The 18,913-nt window shown below is 42.7% G+C and overlaps 1 protein-coding gene across 1 annotated transcript in view; it reads left to right on the plus strand.

Moving 5' to 3' along the window:
* The window catches only part of LOC310949218 (transcriptional enhancer factor TEF-1-like), a 56,837-nt gene that overhangs the window by 13,684 nt on the left and 24,240 nt on the right, over positions 1-18,913 (plus strand). The window contains exons 2-3 of the mRNA XM_083916575.1: positions 8,649-9,100; positions 17,822-17,886. Coding sequence (XP_083772701.1) covers positions 8,896-9,100; positions 17,822-17,886 — 270 coding nt within the window. The 5' untranslated portion in view covers positions 8,649-8,895. The remainder of the gene's footprint in view (positions 1-8,648; positions 9,101-17,821; positions 17,887-18,913) is intronic.

Genomic DNA, 18,913 nt, shown 5'->3' on the forward strand with positions numbered 1-18,913 from the left:
TACAAACCATTGTTTTTATCAGAAATATTTTAGATAACGCAAAGCTCTGCCTTACAATAAAGCCTTCCTGTCTGCACTCCCCTTCTTCAAGTTCCACTTACTTCCCCACAGCTGTCTTTAGCAACAAATCTCGCAAGATTTAAGAACCAGATTTTTCCATCTTTCCATAATGTAATGGCAAAACACTGACAGGCTCAGGGGCGGGGCCGGGGTTTGACATATTATTTTTTCTGTAATTAATTGAAATGAAGGTGTTTTTTTGACAGCCCTAATATTTATACATGAACCTAACCCAATTGGTTGTGTCACAGGTTCTATATCCATGTTTAGTTTTTTGTTTTTTGTTTTAACCATTTCTGATTTGGATATGAAATACCATCAAACTGCAACAGTGTTGGATTACATGCGGAAATAGCTGTAAATGCCAAACACATGTAACAGAATACTTCACATATAAAATATTTCATTTCTCTAATAATAAGAAAGTGGAGAATTCTTTGTATGTGTGTTAGATTTATTCCTAGAGTGACCAGTGAGGAGGGACGGACAGTACATCAACTCTTGCTGAAATAATATACTTCAATATATTCCGGCTGTTTGAATAACATGAGGTGCAAATGATGTGTCCCCTGTGAGAGCTCTGAGGGCTGTGAGGGCTGTTAAAGCAGCAAGATGAATGAAGCACCCCTGAATCTGTTGAGATATCTCACACTTTAGCCGCATTTGCACATGAGTAACAAATGAACGTTGGGTCTTGGTGGTCCTTGATCGTCCTTGATGAAAAATGTATAAAACCTAAACTAAAATAATCAGAAAACAAGAAATATAACCTCAGAATTCTCTTTGAGCCGTAAGGGGAAAATTAAAACATGGCAAAACATTGTAAAGTGGAACATTATTTGCTTTGAGGATTATGAGAAAATCCTCTGAATAAAACCTGTGTGTGTGTGTGTGTGTGTGTGTGTGTGTGTGTGTGTGTGTGTGTGTGTGTGTGTGTGTGTGTGTGTGTCTGTGTCTGTGTGTGTGTCAGCAGGGGGTCTTGTTGGTAGACAAGTTAAATGTGTTATCACAGGCTAGTCAGTTCCTTTCACTCATTCTTCTGTTGGACCACTCAACGGCATCTGTTTAAACTGTTTCCAACACGCACGCACTCACACACACACACACACACACACACACACACACACACACACATAGATACATACCGAAGACCCTATGGTAATGCAGGCACTCAAACATCAGTAGTACATGTCATTGCAACCTCACTGGTGTGCTTTTAAGAATATGGAGACTGAGAGCTCCAGACCCCAAGGGCCTTCAGCAACCTTCAGCTCACCAACACATGTAGTTGGCATGTGGTGGAAGCCAGCAAGTGCTGTAAGGACGAAGTGAAAGAGGAAGAAAGGCGACACAGAGGGAGAGCATGAGAGTCCAGGGCAGCTGCAGCGCTGTGGCTCTATGCCCTGTGTGTGTTCTCCTGAGGGCTGGCACTGACACCATGGAGCCTGCTGTCCTGGCTGAAGTAGACCCAGGCCTGCCTGGTGACACACACAGAGGGGGAGGGGGAGGGAGAGTGGGGGCACCCAGGGTGCAGAGGAGTCGCCCAGTCAGAGTTGATTGTTGTGTGACTAATGTCTCTCTCCAGCGTCCATCTGCTGCTGGGCCCCTCTCATGCTCACGTCATCTGAGCCTCACTGTGATTCTTCTATTAACCACGGAACGTTTTCTCTTCTCTCTCCACCTACTCATCCCTCATTTCCACTATTATAAGAAAGTCCCAGTACCGCTTTAATATGTCACTGTATTTTCCTCACGATTCCCAAACTATTCTTTCTGCTGCAGTTCCAGTCTTATATTCATGTGTTACTTTAAGTAACAGTTCCACCTTGTTGTCGGTCCATCAATCACATCTCTGGTCTTACATTTCGTCATTGTTGGGGCACTCTCAGGGCCTGATACAACATTTGTAACTTTGGCGGAAAACACAGATTGGGCGTCCTTGCAAAGCATATAGGGCGACATATTAAAGCAGTTCCTGAAACATCACAGTGGTAAGTGTAGTTAGCATCTTTACTAGTTTCTGTTGTCTGTTAGCTTGTTAGCTTGTAACTGTCCGTGGCTGACAGCTATGATGGCAGTATGTTTTCTCTCTGTACTGAAGGTCCACTCTGAGCTGGAGATTTCACATCTCTTTGTCGGCGTTGTGTTGAAGTCGTTCCCCAGTCGAATAGTGTTTCACATATTCGACAGTGATTGGAGATGTACCAACTAAATATGTTTGAATTTCAGAAGGGCACAGACGTCTCCTCCTTCAGGCGCGGAATGTGAAAACACCTCTGTAGTGACAAAATTTGCTCGGATACAAGTCAATATAGTCAATGTCAGATATTTTAGAGGACAGAAACAAGAAAAACAGTTTTTCAAGTTGAAGGGGACCGATTGCAGATAAATGCCATTATTTACACTATGATATCACATGGTTGAAGTTCAATTGCACCCACATGCAGTGCAGTTGAATTCTCAGCTACTCAGGCTGACTTCGGTGTTTTGAAGGCTGTTGCACCGTGACACAAAATAGCCGTAAGTTATAAAGTGTTTTAGATACAATGGAGACTAAATCCTGCAGGAATTTTAAAGCCTATTGAATCTAAACGTAGGTGGTTCATTGCCGTTGCTTCAGCATGCCGAAAGAGGTCAAATGTCTTGTGAATGCTTCTGAATTCAAATGAAGAAGCCATTCTCCCCTCTCCCGTCGTTTGTTGAGGAATTCTTAAAATATAATTTGAATGTGCAGTACCGCTTTTGTGCTGCGCGTGATTGATTTTTAGTGATTAACAGACAATAATTGACTCAAGAAGGAAGTAGATCATAACGCTCGTGCACACACAGTCTTTCAAAGAACCCAAATTCCTGTCATTGATTCATTAATGATTCGGCTAAACCTGGAAGCATAACACTGACATCACCTTTATAGCTAAGTTTTTGAGGCCAATGCATTAGCAAAAAAATAAAATAAATGAAAAGCCCCTTAGAGCTTTCTTGCTGCCTGCTGGGGCTGGAAACAAGATTGAGAACCAGTAAAACAATAAGGCAAAAGGCGATCTCTTTCACATTACGCACATAGACATAGGATCCATTGTTTGTATAAAATATTGGTTGGTAAATTCTATGTAAGACAACTAAAGGCAGTTGAAGGTGTAAAAGTTTTATTGTTTCAGCTCAACAACTGTGCCATGGTATCACCCACCTTTAACCACGAAAGTCAAATGGAGGTAACGGAATGGTGTCACCAGTCAGATATCTCATCTCATCTCATCTCATCTCATCTTCATCCGCTTATCCGGGGTCGGGTCGCGGGGGCAGCAGCTTTAGCAGGGGACCCCAAACTTCCCTTTCCCGGGCCACATTAACCAGCTCTAACTGGGGGGATCCCGAGGCACCCAGGGGGCATCCTTACTAGATGCCCGAACCACCTCAACTGGCTCCTTTCAGCGCAAAGGAGCAGCGGCTCTACTCCGAGTTCCTCACGGATGGCTGAACTTCTCACCCTATCTCTAAGAGAGACTCCAGCCATCCTCCTGAGAAAACCTATTTCGGCCGTTTGTACCCGCAATCTCGTTCTTTCGGTCATGACCCAGCTTTCATGACCATAGGTGAGGGTAGGAACGAAGATTGACCGGTAGATCGAGAGCTTTGCCTTCCGGCAGAGCTCTCTTTTCGTCAGTGCGGTAGAGCGACTGCAACACCGCCCCCGCTGCTCCGATTTTCCGGCCAAACTCATGCTCCATCGTCCCCTCACTCGTGAACATGATCCCGAGGTACTTGAACTCCTTCACTTGCGGTAAGGACTCATTCCCTCCCTGGAGTAAGCAATCCACTGGTTTCCTGCTGAGAGCCATGTCCTCAGATTTAGAGGTGCTGATCCTCATCCCAGCCGCTTCACACTCGGCTGCAAACCGATCCAGTGAGTGCTGAAGGTCACCGAACGACGATGCCATCAGGACCACATCATCTGCAAAAAGCAGAGACGAGATCCCCAGCCCACCGAACTGCAACCCCTCCCCACCACGACTACGCCTCGATATCCTGTCCATGAAAATCACAAACAGGATTGGTGACAAAGCGCACCCCTGGCGGAGGCCAACCCCCACTGGGAACGAATCCGACCTACTGCCGAGGATCCGGCCACAGCTCTCGCTTTGGGTGTACAGAGATTGGATGGCCCACAGAAGTGACCCCCTCACCCCATACTCCCGCAGCACCTTCCACAGTATAGTGCGAGAAAATTTAAATTCTTACCTTTGTAACCAAATATCATTTTAATGGCCTCATTCTGCTTTGTGTTTACAAGAGTGGTCAAAAGGACGCCAACACTGGTGACTTAGTCGTGTGCTACCCTTGCCCCCACATGGACACCCCCATCTCCTCCCTTTAAACACTGGGTGCTGCTGGTCATCCAAATTAATATCATTGCTGTCAACACATCCGGACCGTACTTCAGTCCATTACAATAAAATAACTGTAGAATAATATTACTCCAAAATACCCTAAAGTCTTCTTAATTGCCATTTTTGATGTAAACCACCAACGTTCTTACTGCTTTCTCTCATCAAGGTCACTTTTATATACTAGTAGGGGTGCAACGATGTGTTTTTAAAATTATATGTATAATTTTCTATGGTATCTTGTATCTCTACAAGGACGATTCAATGAAATCGTAATTGAAATCGATATATATGTATAAACAAGCAAACGTGTAATGGCAAAAACAATTCCTTTTTTATCTAAAAATAAAGTGCAACTTCAGGACCTGCCAATTCAGCTACAATACAAGGTAGCTCAACATTAACAACTTCTTTACGGGTGGAAGACTTTTTTCAATACTCTTTTTATATTGAAAATGAAAACACAAGTAGTAGGTCAAACAATGTAGATATAAGCTCTGACAAAATCATATTGTGAGGGGACTGCCTATTCCAACCTCGGTCCACATGGCTACTTAATATTCATAAACATGTCTGATGGGTTATTAAGTCTACATGAATATTAAATACCCATGTGGGCCTAGAGAAAACAAGCTGCCACTATATGATTTCATCATGCCTCATATCTACACTGATTAAGTTGGTATTTATTCTGACTTTTACCAACCTTATACACAGCAGGCGATTTATCTAGCGCATCCCCTTTCTTGAAGAAGCCGAAGTGTTTCATTAGCTGCACCTCAACTGTGGGTTGAAAATTCCCCGCCACCAGCCATCCTTTGTTCTGTTGTCACTGTTGGAGCATGCTGATGACATCATACGAGCAGTGCCATTGAGAGTGCCGCTGACGGAGAGTTAATCTAATATTTATTCGCTATTAAAAGTGCTAAAATAAATCCATATAAAGTCTGTTGTTCTTGAATATAATGTGCAAATAATTACTATCGACACAATAGATTATTTACGTTTCACATCAATTTTATATCGATATATGTCCCCAGTTAAGGACAACTTGCCAAGCACCTATCGATGTAGGTGGATCGTAGGAATATAAATCGATACATCGATGTAGTAGATGAATCATTACACCCCTACTAATTAGACGTATAATTACATATAATTACAAATATGACATTTCACTTGTAGATTCTTAGAAGTGTATGAATCAATTCTGCTTGCACTTTAGTGACGATCGCCAAGGGAAAGCACCGCGAAAAGACCGGAAACTGTGTCAGACCAGATGTGTGCGGATAGGGACTATACCAGCAAAGGGTGACTGATGACATATAGACGTTAGCCTATTTAGCCATATTTTGGTGAAATGTTGATTGCTTCTCTGCTATCTTCATTCAAATAGAGAGCAGAGAAATGTATTGCAGTGCAGAAGTGGTTTGAACAGTTTCTATTGATTCTTTTATTTCTGTCATTAAAACTTGCCATCAGTGGAGTTGTTGTAACATGAAGGATTCCAGCCTCTGTTACTTGTGAAGAAGAATACTTCACTTCAGCAGACGTAGTTGCACAGACACACACGTTGTAGAGGAAACAAATCTTGCTGCTACCATAGAGCCCTGTGGATGAATGAATCCTTGTTTGAATGGAACACTGCTTGGAGGAGGGCAGGAGGGAAGAAAGCAAGGGTGGGAAGTTGGAGAGGAAACGGAAATGAGGGTGAATAGAATAAGCATGAAGAGAGAAAGAACTCTAAACTCTAGTAAAACCAGCAGATCGCATTCATTACATGTGGCTTGGAGTCTTAGCCAACGGATGTTTTTTTGCGTCCTCGCAGTGTAATGCCCCAGGTGCTGAAAAGCTCGGAGCTGGGCTCAAGTGTACAGAATGTTGCCTGCTGCTTTTTGGGCTTCAGTTGCATGTACGCGCTGTTAAGTGTAGTTGTGTGTTAAAATTAGCCAGGCGGACACAGTGTACACACACTGACATACACTTCACACTGCAGGCTTGTGCAGGCTGTGGCAAGGGACAGTGCAAGGGAAGTGTGAACAGTAGACGACCAGACAAAATGACATGTGTTCGCCCGAAGAGCTGGCACTGTAATTGTGTGTGTGTTTTTATGTGTGCATATGTTGGTGTGTGTGAGCGTGGTGTGTAGTATGCCAACCCTGCTGTTTACTGTGGGGGATTTTAGAAGAATTGTGGGCAGCTGGCAAGCCCCTTCAGTTTCTCTTTTTTTTCTTCCTAACTCTGCTGGTAGCTGTGTGTAGTAGTGGTTTCTGTCTGTCTGTCCCTCATTCACTTGCCCCACTTATATGCATGAGGATTTGATGTTCAGCCACCACAGCGCTTTAACAAAATAGGCAATTTCCTACATGAAAAGAAGCAATAATTTACCTCTAGCAGCTGGGATACAGGCCTACAATGTGTTGATCAGAACTTAAAGCTGCACTAGAAAATATTTTTCCTGTAAGAAATACAGACTTAATGTCAGCATGAATCACAGGATGGGCTCTAGGGAAAGGAGAATGACCCATTTCCATTGTATTTGCCCTATTTTTAAAAATGAAATTCTGGGTTGCGGTTATCACATCCATTCAAACAAGTGAAAAATCAAAATCTAAAACTGGAATCCAAACCGTGCCCTGAACAGCAGTGAGCAGCACACCATACAGAGAAAGCTGGACTCAACCAACACTGGATGTGTTTAGCCCATAGACTGTGTAAAAAATGGACGTAGCATACCCGTTGGGGTCCGTTCTCTCAACTTGATCCAATCGTACTCGCCTACGGGAGGCGCCATCTTGTCAGACTTTGACTCCGCCTCATTTCCTCTTACCAACAAAGGGCATGTATGTGACGTCGGGGGGGAGGGAGATACGTCCATCTGACGTTTACCTCTGAGGAGAAGTGAGGGCAAGAGGCCACGCCCCTAATTATTCATACATTTTGACCTCAAATAAAATAAAAACTAGCCTGGTACAAAAAAATTCAACCCCCTCAGTGTATGTGACCTAAACATACAGACTAGAATGTTTCTTTTGTACCAGTACCTGTTTAACATGGGGGTCAATGAGAAACTGCTCTACTGTGCAAACCTGCCCCTAGTGAACACTCAGAGAACTGCAGTTTTTGGCACTTCTGTATTGGATCAACCAGGAAGTCGCTATGCCGGGGGCTTGGTTCAGCCGTTCTGCTCAGGCTGTTGAAGGACATTTCAAACCGTTGACTCCTGCTGTTATGTAGACCTGACGATATACTATGTGTGTGTGTATATGCTATGTTTGTGGCAAAGACTCATTGCAACAAGCACATCAGTGTCATCTGTCATTGACTCCCATTTGTAATTTTAAAAAAACAACTTAAATCGTAGCTTGATAGAAGGTAAAACCGTGTTTTTAGTTTTGTGTTTAAGTGATGCGGCTGACCAATCACTGTGAAACAAGATTCATTGAGTTAATATCGGAGGCGCCGATATAAAATGTAAATCTTTTTCGGGAGCAATTTAACCTTTATGTACCGACACAGGTCCAAATGCTGGAATTGATACCCGGGACGTTGTTATGTTTGGGCAGCATCTATTTTTCCCTACCTTTAAACTGTCATTTCACCGCGGATATATGGTATTTTTGTTAAAAAAAAAAAAAGTAAGCTAAAAGTAGGCTAAAAGCTGAGTTGCTGGTGATAAAAGTCATTGAAGCATGTATCACATTGTCTACCTTACAATGCTGTGTATTTAATATGCAGTTAGCCTAATTAGATAAGGAGGAGCCACTGTTGGGCACCGGAGTAATCGAAGCTAAATGGTGCACACAGGCAAATAATAACTTAGCCTCATCCATTGGCTGGTTCACCTTTGTTGACTAAAGCTGAAGGTTTTTTTTTAACTGACATTTTTCCACTGTCAGTCGCCATGTTTGTTAGGGCAGCTGTCTATTCCACTAGTAGAGAGTAGAGACTGATCTCTGGTGGTGCGTGCTTTGCACTACAATACATCACCTAATACACCATTTTCGCATAAATTTAATAAAAAGAGGAGCATCTGTAATTTAGACAGTATTTAGAATGATACCTTTGGGATTTCTAAATACCCTGGTGTACCGTAATAGCTATACCTGATACCACCCAAGTTGTCATAATGTGGCATGTGCTGTACTTACTTTGATTGCAGCTAATACAATACTTTTTTGTGTCTGTCTTCTTTCATTTTAGGGTTCCTGCTGTTCCAGCTTGCTGAGTTGTCAACAGTCTACTAGTCTAATAGTATTATTATTGGTAGTTAGTATTGGGGATTACCATAGTCAGCAGCAGCTAGCATTAGCATTCATTTGTCTGCAGCTGGCTTTGCGCACTGGGAGTTAGTTATTGCCATTAGTATAAACGTTAGCTTGAGTTTTATATTAGTTTTTTATCACTTTAGCGCCGAGTACCTGACGGCTAGTTAACGTTAGCTACCAGTATGGAATGCAGTAGTTGGAGCGGGAGTGAGAGCCCAGGGGACGACATGGAAAGACTAAGTGACTCAGGAGGGGATAAGACCATGGACGGGGACCCTGAGGGGGTCTGGAGCCCCGACATCGAGCAGAGCTTCCAGGAGGCCCTGGCCATCTACCCACCTTGTGGAAGGAGGAAGATTATACTCTCAGATGAAGGAAAGATGTACGGTGAGTAATGGAAGATGTTGAGTGTAGACTGCTGTGATTTTAAGAGGAGAAGCTTTACTTTTGTTGCCAGAAAACAGTGAGAAATGACCAAGGCCAAGATGGCACCTTCAGATTTTTGGTTTTGTTCAATCAAAACAAGAAAGCGGCAAGTTTCCACAATGGACAATCTTAAACAATGTTTTTTGTTTTCTGCAACTAACAACTAATTAACCAAGGACTAATTTGATTAATCTGAATGATTACCTTTACAACAAAAAATCAAATTGAACATTTCATTGAAGTTCAATTTATTTTGACAAACTGTACATTAGAATGCAGCAAAAAACTAAATGTAAACAATGGTTTACATATTAAAATCAAGCCCCCACCACAGCGACTTCCCGGAAAGCATTGCGAGATATACAACAAATGGAACCACCTTGCAAAGGTGTGTCATTCAAGACAAAGAAAAGGAGTGCATACAGTCAATGAAAATCAATCAGACAAAAATCCAGACGAGCATAGTTATGGGAATTACGACTCTTTGATGGGAGCCGGATCTCATGGCTCTGTTCCTTCCAGAGAGCTGTTCAAAAGAGCAGCTCATTGTTGGTTTTTAAATACTTTTTTAAGGGTTGGGGAATAATACTTATCTGTTATTTATCTGTTGTATCGGAATATTAAACAATCCCCCACCACATTGACTTCCTGGTTGACCCAATACAGAGTGGCCACTAGGAGCAGTTTGCATAATAGAGCAGTTTCTCATTGACCCCCCATGTTAAACAGGACGTTTTCACAGCATCATTAAAACTATTTAAGGCCTGGTACAACAAAACTTTTTTGTTTGTAGGTTTAGGTCATATCTCCATGACAACACTGAGGGGGGTGAATGTTACTTGTACCAGGCTAGTCTTTATTTTATTGGAGGTTAAAGTTTATTAATAATTAAGGGCGTGACCTCTTGAGTGACAGCTAGCCTCTGGCCCTCAATCGGTATACGTCAGCCAGATGGACGTATCTCCCTCCCCCCAACGTCACATGCATGCCCTATTTTGGTAAGAGGAAATGAGGAGGAGTCAAAGTCTGACAAGATGGCGACTCCCAGAGTCGAATATGATTAGATCAAGTTGAGAGAACGGACCCCTACGGGTATGCTATGTCCATTTTTTATACAGTCTATCGTTAAAGTGCATACCTGTAGGTTTAAACTGGCAACTACAACATGATCAAAATAAATTGGCTAAAATAAGAAAAAGAGGACTAATTATTTAGTTCTTGGCAAACCAAAGCTAACCACGCCACATCTAATTCTCTCAAATGTATAATTTAAAGTGTCTTTTCTTTAAAGTTTCTTTAAGTGTTTATCAGTTACTTTTCGAAATCCACATCCGCATAAATAAGATCCACCGCACACTGCTTACTTACAATGAAATGCATCACTTTTAAAGCTGGTCTGCCATTTACTCCTGTCATTCACTACCGAGCTTGTTAACCGGTGCATTGTGTTCACTTCACCTGTTTCTCCTCTGCTCTCAGTGTGATATGTGTGCAGCGTGATGTCCACACGGAGCGCTGTGGTTTCCGTGGTCTGTCTAGCAGCTGTTGATTATAATGGACTTGCTCTGCTGCTCTGTAGCGGGCAGGCAGTGGCAGACATCCGTGCAAGTGTATTTCAGTGAAACATGAGAGCAGAGGATAAGATCATGTGAAAATTTGGTGAACATTTCGTGGGAAAGTTGTGGACGTATTTTCAGCATCAGCGTCATCGATAATGATGACTTATCGTGGCAGCCCATTATGCCCACAATGAATCCGTTTTCAAAATTGTTGTTAATGAATTTTCTTGATCAATTGATCAATTAAAGGACCTGTTGTTCCAGCACAAGTGTGATGTAGTATACAGTATCTGGAACGTTCAATTACATTGCATAATGGAGGACACTTATTTGTGTATTTATATAGTGATACATTTAATCATTCACAAATTCAAAGTGTGTGTTGTGGTAGAAAGGGATTGTGACGGCTCTGCACAGTGTTACACACAAGATTGGAGAAACTGTTTTAATGTTCGCCGTGGGGTGTCAGACTGAGAATTACTGGGTGGACGGTGGTGTGAAAGGAGAATAAACTGTAAAAAAGAGGAAATAAAAGCGTACTATAGCTGTATCGTGTGTGTGTGTGTGTGTGTGTGTGTGTGTGTGTCTGTGCGTGTGTGTGGGGGTGTTTAAGAATGAGCGTGACACTGTGTGTGCCTGTCTGTGTGTGTGTGTGTGTGTGTGAACTAATAGAGTGATGAACAGATGGTCCTCTGGCTGCCACCAGCTGCGCCTCCCTCCCTCTCTCTTTCACTGTTGTTTTTTCCTCCCTCTCTCTCTCTCTCTCTCTCTCTCTCTCTCTCTCTCTCTCTCTCTGTATGCAAAGTGCACTTTGATTCCCTGTACACACTTGAAGAAGTGTCTCCTCCGTACCTTATGGATTTACACACACACACATACACACACACACACACACACACACACACTATGTCGTCAAAAGTATATGGACACCTGAAGATTTCAACCGAATGTGTTTTACCGTAAGCTTAATCATTTTGATGCTACACTGCCTTGCAATAGCAAGAATGGTGCCTTCCCACTGCACTACAACTGATTTTGGTGAAACGTGATCATATTTTATGGAGAAAATGTTTTCTGGTTTTCCGGCTGCTCTGACTCGACTCTCTGTGATTTACTGTGAGTTTCTTCTTAGACAGAAAGCTTTACTTTTTGCCGAAGTAACATTGCTAACTGCCGTCAGCTAGTTAACTCAGATAGCCGTGCTGCCAGGACTTGGAGTTCAGAGCACCGGTGTTGTTGTGCTGTTGGAGCTTAGGTCCGTTGGGAGTAGGAGATTTTCAGACACGAGGTGGTTGGGAATGCTGGTGGGCAGCGGCGCCGGTGTTTTGCCAGAATGAGAGCCGGTTGATCGGACAATGGAACCAGGTTCAGCAACTATAGGCTACAGACATCATTGCAGAGGAGGAAAAACCAAAGAGGATGTTGACAGAGGAAGCTAAGATGAGAAAAGAGGAGAGTGACCGAGCAAGAGGCCACCGGGCAGGAGTAAATCTCAGGACCCCGGACAAAAAACACTGAAAATTGTCTAAAATAGTTTGAATAAAGAGGACCAGGACAAACAGTCCTACACCAAAGGTACACAACAATATGTAATTTACATGGGTGTACACATACGTTTGGCCTCCTGTCAAAGCTGTTTGTGTTCAGACAGCCACCAATCCATCAGTCTCAGTTCTCAGCCTCAGTGGCATGTTCAGCACCATTTGTTTACCTTGTTGGCTTTATGTCCAAGTTGTTGACTCATTTATCACTGTGGCCTAATTGAGTTAGACAGTGTCTGTTTTCAGAGACAGAGAAGGGATGAGTAGCGTTTGGCACGGAGACCATGGGGGTTTAATTGTTACTAGAACATCTGTGCAAAGTGGAATTATGAAATTGAGTTTGTTATTATTTTAGGCTCATGGTGCACACAGGAAAGGAGGGAGGCCCACGTTTGTATTCATGCATGCTGTTTTCATTTGACTTTTGAGAGACATGAAAGTGTAGAAAAATCCCTAAATGGATGTCACGAAAAGGAAGAGGGAATGAAATGGTGCTACTATGCTTTGAAAAGGTACAGTAGAGTGTATCGGCCTGTGACGACAGAAGTATCATATGGTATTGAATGTTCTTTGTCTCTTCAGCTGTGGATCAGGGACATGTTCAAAACACATGTACTACATACTATGAATGGTGTAAGGAGTGTAGGCTGTAGCATTGACACAGACCTCAGCTAAACATGATTAGTACAGCCTTATTAAATATTTGATCCAATCTTGTCATGTTGTAAAAACATTGCTATTTTCCCTTTCATTAAAAATTTTAATTTAATTTCCTTTAACTGGATGTAGTGCATCACTTCATCTGAGTTAAAGGTGATGCGGTTTTCTTTACACTACATCTGCAGCAGATGCAGAGCAACATTTTCATTTCAGTACGGGTAAATGGACTGGCATTTATATAGGGCCGTTCTTGTCTCTACTCAAAGCACTCTACATTGCTGGTGCTTTGATTCTCTGCCTGACCCCGATTGGATCCGTTGGTTCAGGTTGGATTTGCGCAAATGTCCAGAATATCTATTTAACACATGGATAAAACAGCAGTGGAAATTCAGGAAATAACATAGTTGGGCTTGGGCCCAATACTGCCGCTGGGGATCGGGTTGGGCTTGGGCAGAAACTATTCGGGTTCATGTCAGGTCGGTCCTGATCCTAGCTCTATACACTACATTCACCCACACTAGCATTACACTACACTAGCCATGTTTCCATAAACATATTTTAATGCATATTTTAAAGATTCACACTAGAAAAGTTAAATGGGAATGGCAAGATGTGATGAAACTTAAATGCTTGTAAAGGTTCTTTACGCTCGCTTGAGGTGGTTTTTGCCTTTTTCAATATATGGTCGATGTGCTAAATGGGATATGGAAACACCTTTTGCTGAATAAAGGCGCATTCACACTTGGCCCGGTTGATCCGTGCCGTGCGATACCCCCCTCTCTCCTCCCCGCTGGCGAAGCCCGGCCTGCGCTCGCACTGCTTCGAAATGTGTCACATTGTTTTTGAAAAGTGGTATCATAGACCTCAGGGTTTTAGTTTATTTTGTTCAACCCCTTTTGAATATTTTCATCTGATCAAATCGGCAGTAAACATTCCACGTCCACACCAGACCACCGCAAATCCTTTGTAGCCATTTTTTAAATGTCCGTTGCAGGGAACAGTCGCATATAAAATTGACGTCAGGACCGCCTTCTCTACTCGTGTTCGTACATGGGCAATCGTGCCGTGACGGTTGCACTCACACTGGTCAAACAAGCTAGACTTTAGTTGTGAATCGTGCTTGGGCAAGGTATGAATGCCAAGTGTGGGTGCCCCAAGTTCTGATGTAGCGGACACTAAACTCATATGGCTGACCAGCTGTTTCCACTCTCAGCGTCTTCTCGGGAATCCCCATAGCGTGTTTTCATCTCCCAACAGTATGAAACATTACCAATACTCAAGCAAAATACCTGAAGACCTCCCTGCGTTTTTCTCTTGTAGATGTGGTTAGATGAACAAAGCAACTTGTTTTGTTTCCGGTTAGCAACCTCTACCCTGTTTACAGCCATGCGTAGCCTATAGCGCCACCTTCTGACGGAGCTACACAGCCTGGTTTATTCACTCCAAGCCAGTTGATAGAAACACAATCAGTTCTAGGTGTGTAAGTAAGGACAAGGCCAGATTCCTAGACAAACAAACAAGTCCTGTTGCTTTTGACTTAAATTGCTTGATGACCTGGACAAATGAGAACATTCACAGGCTCAAGTTCTAGTTTCCTTTTTTTGGTGACATTTCAAAAGTTTGCTTAAAATTGGCTTGACAGTTGTAATGGAAACACAGCTACTGATGAGCCTGTGAATGTTCTCATTTGTCCAGGTCATCGTTATCCCCAAAGCAATTTCAGTCAGAGCAAGTGGTTATTTGTCTAGGAAGACGTTTCACCTCTCATCCAAGAGGGTTCATAGGTTCATGTACGCAACTGACCAGGCTGGGACTGGTCAGCTACTGATGGCAATTTTGGTCATTCTAGTTCGTTTTTTTTACATTTATTTATTTTATTTTATTTTTATATTTGTTTGATGTGTTGTGCACTTTGATAAGATAAGATGAAGATAAGATATTCCTTTATTAGTTCCACAGAGGGGACATTTCTCATTCACAGCAGCAAAGTGGATAGTAAACATAGAGGAAGCATCAATAAGAAACAATAAATTGTAGAACAAATATAGAAAAAAATATGAACGATATAAATATAGGGAAATATAAAAATATAAGAATAACAGGAACAATATATATAGAATTATTATATATATTATAAATTTACAAATGTACACTAAGGCACAGAGGAAAAATAAAAGTATTGCACATTATGATTGAAATTGTGTTATTTGGTATGTTGACTTGACTCCATATTTACTTTGTTTTTATGGGAACAAAAGGTTTACCTCCTCCAAATTCCTTAATGCATACGCCACCATCGTAACTGCTGTTGGCTGATCTTTGGTGTCAGGTCACCTGTTGCACTCTACATGTGGTAGCGATGTCCAGGGTTACTGTTTAAAGGAACAGGGAGCTTGTTTGTGATTAATTAAATGTTAACTGTGTGGTTAGAGGGACACATGATGGTTCGAGTCATGGTGCCTGAAAAGACATTAAGGGCGCTACCTAGAGAATCTCAGCTCGATCCACAAAAGCTGTCTCATCTCTGAATGCTGTATGATCATATGTGAGGGGATCACCTGCTCACTGTACCAAATGGAGACCTAACAAACGGCATTAAACCTTAAAAACACTTAAATTGTCCCATGGATGTCCTGACAAACACAAGCTTCTACTCTGCGTTAGTGCAGCCAGACTCTGGGCCAGAGTCCAGCACCTGTGGTCTGAGGTCTTTCCAGGGTACACAACAATACACACTACTCCACTGCAGCCTTGTTAGCAAGCGCGGTCAGTGAGGCATTGAACTTTCACTGAAAGGGTTTTCGAGCCATTCTAAAAAGCAGCTGAAGCTCTTAATCACTCTGCGAGCAGAGTGTGGGGAACCACAGTTAACTACTGCAGGGACGTGGTTTTGGAAGAACAGAAAATATTTTCAAGTCCCAAAAAATGTACGGAAAGCTGTAGAGTTTGATAAATTGCTTACTCATCCCCACAGGTATTTATGTGCTCTCTCTCAATGTGACAAATCAGTCTATGTTTTTTTCAGGTGTGGGGGCGTTTACATTTTGCTTTTCAATCATCATTATCACAAGTCTGCTGCTCTTCTTTTTTATCTGCTTGAATGTTGACGGAATGGTCCAAAATCAGAGAACAAACATGAGCATTCTGTGTTTTTCAATTGCATCAATATTTGCTTGCACACGGAGTGGCTTCAGCCTGGAGACGGGGGTTGCTTCTGTTCGTCACGGTTAATGACCATCTGACTTTGGCCTTGAAGTCTTTCACTGGGCAAGTAGAGAGAGGGAGGCAGAGAGAGGAAGAGGGAGACAGCAGAAGGGTAGCCCATTCACTACAAGAGGGACAGAGGAGGGGAGAAAGGGAGCCGCCAGGATGGATGGATGGAGCGAGTGTGTGTGTGTGTGTGTGTGTGTGTGTGTGTGTGTGTGTGTGCTGGAGTGTTTTTGAGAAAGGGAGGGCGAGGGATGTGTGCCGCAGGGTTAGTGAAGGATGATAATTCACCGTTAAGCCTCCTAGAAAGACCAGCTGGCCCCTCTGGAGTCAGATGTCAGCCTCAGTAGCCAGGACTGTGTGTGTGTGTGTGTGTGTGTGTGTGTGTGTGTGTGTGTGTGTGTGTGTGTGTGTGTGTGTGTGTGTGTTTGCGTGTGCGCTGTCGTCAGTCGCAGCTTTTGACTGCTAGAAGGAAAACACCTGCATGGGGAGCTGTAGATGTTATCAGTCTAAGCTCCCTATCTCAGTGAGAATGGGATTGGTCCGAACATACACACACACATGCACACATGCGCATGCACACACACCATCTGCTAGTTAGTTAGGGCTATTGTTGCGAGCCATTTGGGTAGTGTGTAGCGAGGTTTGGCTTTGTGCTGGTCTTGACCATCAGTTAGCCAGCTGGCCTGACATTAGTTTTCCACTTGGTCGGAACAGAAAACACACCAGAGACAAAGCAAACTAAGCAACATAGCACCAAAACATGCTTGTTAGCAAATTCAATAACAGCCCAATTATGCAACCTCATAAAACCTTTCAAACTGTCACCTTTTAAATTTGAAGACTCTAAAGTCGTAACCTGGTCAGACCTTGGAGGCCACTGTAACACTGTGCAACACTATCAACTAATATGTGTTGTTGTGTATGTATGGACACACACACTTCTCTGTCACAGGTTTTCTAGATGTTTCTGCTCCTTTTCTTTCTCTGTCTCCCTCTCCCTCACTAATCTATACTAGCCAGGTCATGCTGAGTCTGCTGTGCTCCCTATTGAATAGGTTGAATTATTCAGCATTGTAAGTGTGTGTGTGTGTGTGTGTGTGTGTGTGTGTGTGTGTGTGTGTGTGTGTGTGTGTGTGTGTGTGTGTGTGTGTGTGTGTGTGTGTGTGTGTGTGTGTGTGTGTGTGTGTGTGTGTGTGTGTGGTGTGTGTGTGTGTGTGCGTGCATGCGAGAACACACATTAGCATGGGTACAGCTGTCCTGCTGGTTCCTTTAATCAGGGGACGGCCGGTCTGCATGAATACCTGTATTGTTGGGCATGTGTATTCAGGGCTGTGGTGTGTGTGTGTGTGTGTGTGTGTGTGTGTGTGTGTGTGTGTGTGTGTGTGTGTGTGTGTGTGTGTGTGTGTGTGTGTGTGTGTTCGTGTGTTCGTGTGTGTGTGTGTATGTGTGTGTGTGTGTGTGTGTGTGTGTGTGTGTGCGCGTGTGTGTGTGTGTGTGGAGGGATCAACAGGGCTATCGGTGATTACAGCACTACTATGTGAAACTGCACGTCACAGGGTCGCTGGGTAAACTGCTAAATCAGGCACTAAGATGTTTGTCAGGGTCATATGATTTCTGCTTGTGATTGTCTGTGAAAAAAAAAAGGTAGTTGTGTGTATGTGTCTGTGTGTGTGAATGTTTCACTAACTATACTCTGTGTCTTTTCCCAACAGGACGAAATGAGCTGATAGCCAGATACATCAAGCTGCGAACAGGCAAGACGCGGACAAGGAAACAGGTAATAATGGGAGTGTGTGCTAAATCCAATCATGCTGTCAGCCAATGCTAAATGCAGTGATGAATAGAGGGTTCTTTGAAAAGCTGAACATTAAACGTCAACGGTTAAGTTTGGGGAAAGAATAAACGTGAGTTGAGTATAAATCCTGTACAGAAGTCTTTTGGCGTATGGTATAAGCATGGAATTAAAAGGTTTTTTGTTTGTAAGTAGCGTTTTCTAAGTAATAAGTGTCATAACATGAATACAAATTGGCTGAATGCATTGCTTGAGAGACTGAAATATGTATTTCAAAAAATAGTGGAGGTTCTCTGAGGGCCCTTTTACCTGGCTATCTATTAGCATACTAGCATACAAATAGCTAGCTAGCTAACTGTAACTACACATAGCCTACTAACTGAATACAGTAGCAGTTAGCTAGCTAGCTACTATTAGACCACAAACAGTAGTATTATCTTAAGCATGGGGATGTAATGGGCAAAATCTCAGGATTCACGGTAACGTCGAGGACAACGTTTGCAACGTCCAAGGTGTGTCTTGTTCTAGAAGTATTTATTTTAAACACTGCAGTGCAGTGCTCATTAAGGTCAGTAAGCCACAATTAGCATGCTAACATTCTGTGGCGGTAGCTAGAACTTTACCTGAAATGTACACACACAGGTTCAGATGTTATTTGTGGTTGACAAAGCTCTTGAAACTTAGAGTTTTGAAATTGGGATTGATGCTTTAGTTTGTAAACCGCTTTAATGTCGCAGCCGGTAAAGCTGGGGCTTAATTGAATTACTTCATATACAGCCGGGTAGCTTGTGAATATCCCCCGGGGGAAATAATCTCATCCTGACATATTATTATAAGATAAGTTGTATCTTATTACATCCTTTATTTGTAAATTATATTTATTCATTTTAATCAGCAAAGGAACCAAAGTTATAAAATGAATGTAGTTGAGTAAAAAGTCCACAGAGAAATGCGTGATACTCGCTAACAGCCGGACGTGCACTGAGTAGCTAGAGGCATTACGGGGAGCGCA

Source organism: Echiichthys vipera (genome assembly GCF_963691815.1).
Source record: "Echiichthys vipera genome assembly, chromosome: 7".
Taxonomy (NCBI): Eukaryota; Metazoa; Chordata; class Actinopteri; order Perciformes; family Trachinidae; genus Echiichthys; species Echiichthys vipera.